At 39.7% G+C, this 5,333-nt stretch overlaps 1 protein-coding gene across 1 annotated transcript; it reads right to left on the bottom strand.

The window, feature by feature from the left end:
- Nucleotides 1–2,652: 2,652 nt before the first annotated feature.
- Nucleotides 2,653–3,978, bottom strand: LOC129250677 (uncharacterized). Its single transcript, XM_054890283.1, has one exon. The coding sequence runs from the start codon at nt 3,976–3,978 to the stop codon at nt 2,653–2,655; it is 1,326 nt and encodes a 441-aa protein (XP_054746258.1).
- Nucleotides 3,979–5,333: the final 1,355 nt, after the last annotated feature.

Consider the following 5,333-nt stretch of genomic DNA (forward strand, 5'->3'; position numbering starts at 1 on the left):
AAAAAATTTAAATTTTTTTTCTTTTTTGCTAAATAAAAAATTTTCAACTACTTTTTTGCAATTGTTTCTACATGAAGTCGCTCGTGTAAGTAATTGCGATCATTTTGAACCCAGAATTATTAAAATCGGTTCATTTTTGACTAAGTTATGGGCATTTAAAAAAAATTGTTTCTTACATAATTAAAAAAAATCGAATTTGAGCCGAAAAACAAAATTGCCGATAACTCTTGAAAAAAATGTTTTTCGGGCGAACAAAAAACTACGTGTCTCATTATTTTGACCAGAGAGCAACATATTTGAGTTACATCGAAATCGAAGAACATGACCCGAATAGCCCGGTTGAATTGAAATGGAAAGCATCTATAATATTGTTGCGAATGGTGAAACTTCGCGAGCCTACAGGCAACAATAACGAGCGAGTGAGATGCCAAAACAAAACACGAATTCGCCTTGATAGCGACTGCAGATAGCGAGACAGAGTACGCTTTGTGGGACTATCGTTAAATGAGTTAGGCGAAAATGACAGGTGGCTATATCGCACAGGGTTAGTAAGCCGCCACAATAACAGAACTCGCCAGAAGATGCGAGCTGCCAAATCTAGAAAGTATCATAGTTATTAATCACATGTATGTAGATAAGTAGAGCTGCATGTTCATAGGCTGTTCAGTTGTAAATTGAACTTGTAAGCGAATAGACGAAAAGTAATAGAGTAATTTAATCGTAAGGTAAATGTGTACATGTAAAATAAAGCAGTTAAAAAAGCAAGTGGTGTTGCCGTTAATTTGTGACTTTTATTCGACAGTCCTGATCGAACTCACAGGGATTATTGTGAGAGAGTTATCTGGATTTTAACGAAACGAAATTCGTAACAATATTATGGATGTATGTATGATGCCATTTGCAAAAATTATAATTATTATTATAATAAAAATTATAAATTATATCTTCCAATACTGTGGTTTATTTTGCGCCTCATTGTACTTTCGAAAACTCATATACATTTAAGTAAATAAGGATTTTCTCAAATTAGCCCGCTTTTTCATTTCATTTTTTACAATGTATAATAAAAAAATCTCTCGTCACGCTGAACGGGCGGGTTTTGAATTGCTCTTCAAGTTTCTTAGTATATTCTATATTCCTACTTCGATATTACGAAAACGAAAATCAAAACGGTGATATATTTATGTATGTATGTATGGTGGGGTGATTTTTCGCTGCAGCTACTACGAGTGGTGGCGTGATGTTTGTCGTGCCGAAATTACATTTTTTATGCACGCACTGACCTAACCGCTAAGTATAATGAACTCAGTGCGCTGCTATGGTTCTGTGACTGCTACGCTAATGTGTTGCGTTGTCCCAGTGGTAATTTCTGTGTTGCGTTATCCCAGTAAGGATTTCTGTGTTTCAACATCCACCCCCCCTGGGAAGCAATGCTTCACAGCCCTTCCTAATTCCATTGAGATATTGGCCTTTTAGCTACCCGTGTCATGGCTCGCTTGTGAGTGCTCTCTGCGGTTTTTATGATGACTACTCTGACCTTTCCGTCAGAGCCTTCGATGGTATCTAAGATGCGACCCATGGGCCATTTGAATGGTGGAGTGTTGCTTTCCTGTAGCAATACTAGGTCGCCCTTTTGAATATTTGGCATTGGAGATTTCCATCTTTTTCGGCACTGTAATTCTTGGAGATAGTTCTTACTCCATCGCACCCAAAATTGTTGCTGGATCCATTGTATTAGTTGGTACCTTTTTAGTGTTCCAGTGTTTACTGATGTTAGCGATTGTTCAGGAATGGACGATAGTGATCGACCGATAATGAGATGTGCTGGTGTTAAAGGGCGAAGATCATCTGGTGAGCTCGACATGGGCATCAGTGGTCTGCTATTATTCATTGCTTCAGTTTGGCAACAGATTGTGTGAAGCTCGTCGAATGTAAGAATGTGGACGCCCACGGCTCTACGAAGATAATGCTGGGCTTGCTTCACTGCACTCTCCCAGAGGACACCGAAATGTGGCGATCTTGGAGGGATGAACTTCCTTTCGACGCCGTCTGTGCAGGAGTTCTCTTAGCTCGTGGTTCGCGCCGACGAAGTTTGTGGCATTATCTGAATATATGATACGAAATTTGCCACGCCGAGCCATAAACCGTCTCAGAGCAGCGATGAATGCATCTGTCGTTAGATCAGGTACTAATTCAAGGTGAACTCCTTTGGTGCTGAACATATAAAAATAGCAATGTAGACCTTACCAGGAGGTCTACCTCGTATTCGCTGTGTGATAAGCAACGGGCCGAACTAATCCACTCCGGTTTTCTCAAATGGCGGAGATGGAACTACCCTGTCGTGGTAGATCACCCATTAATTGCTTTGATAAAATAGGGCGAAACCGGTAGCAAACTATACATTTGCGTAACACACGCTTGATAGTGTTTCTAGCGATGGTGGCCCAAAATCTTTACGAATGATGGTGAGCAGCGTTTGGCAGCCTGCGTGACGATATTGTTGATGCAAATGCATGATAAGTGTGTGAACAAAAGGATGCGATTTTGGCAATACGATAGGGTGTTTTTCATTGAAGGTGAGTGAAGAGTTTTTTAGGCGACCTCCAACTCTGATGATTCCATTGCATAGGAATGGTGATAGTTGCGATAACTTCAACTTCCAATGAACGAGGCGGTCCGTTTAAAGCATGGATAATTCATCAAAGAATTTGGTACTTTGGACGATGCGACAAATGGTGAGAAATGGTGGTTTATTTCCGATGCGGTGATGCTATTTTGGTTGGTGCGAATTCCACGCGATGCATCTGCAAATCGTCGCACATAACACATTATTCGAAGAAGTTTATTGTAATTCGTCACACATTTATGCTCACTGATGATATCTGTTGTTGGATTTGTTAGCAACACGATATTGTGTCGGCGCTGCTCTGGTATATTATTGTCGTTGATGGCATTGGATGATGGTGGTGGCCAGTGTTGAGCGTCTTGGGTAAGGAAATGCGGGCCATGAAACCAAAGGCTGTTGTCGATAAATTTGTCAGCTTTCGTTCCACGTGAGAGTATCTCAGCAGGATTTAATTCGCTGGGGACGTGGTGCCAGTAATAGTGATGAGTGAGTAATTGTATTTTGGTTACTCGATTGCTGACAAAAGTTGTCCATCTTGAAGGATCTCCCTTTGTCCAGGCCAACATAATCAACGATTCGGTCCAGCATTGAACATTCCCAGTGTTGTGGTGGATTTTCTTATACACAAACTCAAGCAACTCTGCCAGGAGCACCGCAGCGCTGAGTTTTAGTCGAAACAGACTTACTTCTTTCGTAGGGGCAACATAAGATTTCGCACATAGTAGTGCCGATGTTGAGTTGGATACCACGTATATGGTGGCACCGTATGCTCTTGTACTGGCGTCTACAAATGCGTGTGTAGTAGAGTTGTAATCACATGCTACTAATCTGGTCACTCGAAGATTTTCAACAAGCGGGAGTTTTGTGCAAAATGACTCCCATTGTGTATAATTAGACGGAGGTACGCTTTCGCCCCAATTCAGCCGAAATTTCCACAACTGCTGCAACAAAATCTTACACGTGACCATAAGCGGATTGAGCAAGCCCAATGGATCGAAGAATCTAGCGATATTTGAGAGGATGATACGCTTGCTAACTTTCGATGATACGAGTGGTTGGGTGTAACTGAAGAGAAAGTTATCCAAAAATGGGGACCATTTCAAGCCCAATTCTTTCACATAGTCAACGTCCTCAACTTGTATAATGTCTTCACGATCCACTGCGGTTACATCGGCGATAATGCTTGCGTCGTTTGTTGCAATCGTTCTTAGTGGAAATCCACCTTTGTTTAACACTTCGATGACTTGCTGCTTGATTTCGATAACATCTTCAATTGTAGGTGCGCTGGTCATGAGTTTGTCAACGTAAAAGCCGTTGGCAATAACTGATGCGCCGATTGGATGTGATGTCATGTGATCCCGTGCGAGTTACTGCAGACACTTTATAGCTAAGTACGGTGCACATGCCGTACCATACGTAACAGTTTGCAACTTATATGTCTTAATTCGATCTGTTGTCTCATCTCGCCACAATATGTATTGTCAGTTCGTGTCTTCCTTGTATACTATAATATGATTTGGCGATACATCTTGGTGATGTCCACCATTAGCACGACTGCTGTCCAGTTTCACGACTAGAGGTGTAAAAGTAACGAAAAAAAGCAAACCCGTATATGTTCGTTACTATAACGATGAGTACTCGTTACTATCGTATCGTTATGTTACTCGTTACTTTTGATACCTTATCCATAACGCAACGAATCGAATATGTTGTATCGGTATGGTACGCATACAGTATGACGTTGCGACGTCACAAGAAAGTGTAGAACTGCAAATGAAGTATTGGCAGAATCTCCTAAATTATAATGAAAAAGCAACAAATAGGTGCCAAAAATTATTTATTGACAATAACATTTAAACAACAAAAATCTTTCATTCCTGAACTGAAATTAAACATTAAACAAAAACATATTTTAGACAAAACAAAAAATATTTTTGATAAACTAAATTATTAATATATAATATTAAAATTTTTTTTTTTGCAAGAATTTTTGGTTCATATTTAAAAACAAAATCTTTTCCATTCTCTTTGGCTGAATAGAGCTGCGCTTCTCGATTAATATTTGGCCCGATTTCGAAAAAGTCCTTTCAAATGGTACAGAAGAAGCCATAACTGATAAATATTTATCAGCCAAGCTCGAGAGCTCCGGGTATAGAATTGCCCGTGCTTGCCACCATTTCAAAGGCCACTCATTTCGAGATATAATTATTTCCTCTAAATATTGCCTCATAATAATAATACTTCTGCTAACTACAGAGTTTGAAGCTGACACTGACGTCGCAACAGCGTCAAAATCTTTCCAAATTGAATCGTTGTCAGCGTCAGTGTTGCTAGTAGTTATAGCTAACGTTGATTCAGTAGGTTCTATAGATTGCTGATGAAAGTTGAACTCGTTTTGCAGCTCAACTTTCAAAGCATCTTTCGCAGACTCATAACTTGATAAATCAAACCTAAATGCCGGCTCCTTAAAACGCGGGTCTAATAGTGTTGCTTTAGATAACACAGGGTGCCTGTGACAATTCTTAAACCTACTTTTATATTCCGTTAGTATTTTATTTGCCAGTTTCTTTCCTGTATCTGTTATTATATTTGTAGTTAAACTGTCCAAAATTCTGGTCATACTTTCCGTCGAAGCCAGGACCATTGAAACAGTCACCTTTATTTCTGAAGACATTTCTTAAGTGAGTTCTTTGAATGGCTTCAGAAT

Source organism: Anastrepha obliqua, chromosome 6 (genome assembly GCF_027943255.1).
Source record: "Anastrepha obliqua isolate idAnaObli1 chromosome 6, idAnaObli1_1.0, whole genome shotgun sequence".
Lineage (NCBI taxonomy): Eukaryota > Metazoa > Arthropoda > Insecta > Diptera > Tephritidae > Anastrepha > Anastrepha obliqua.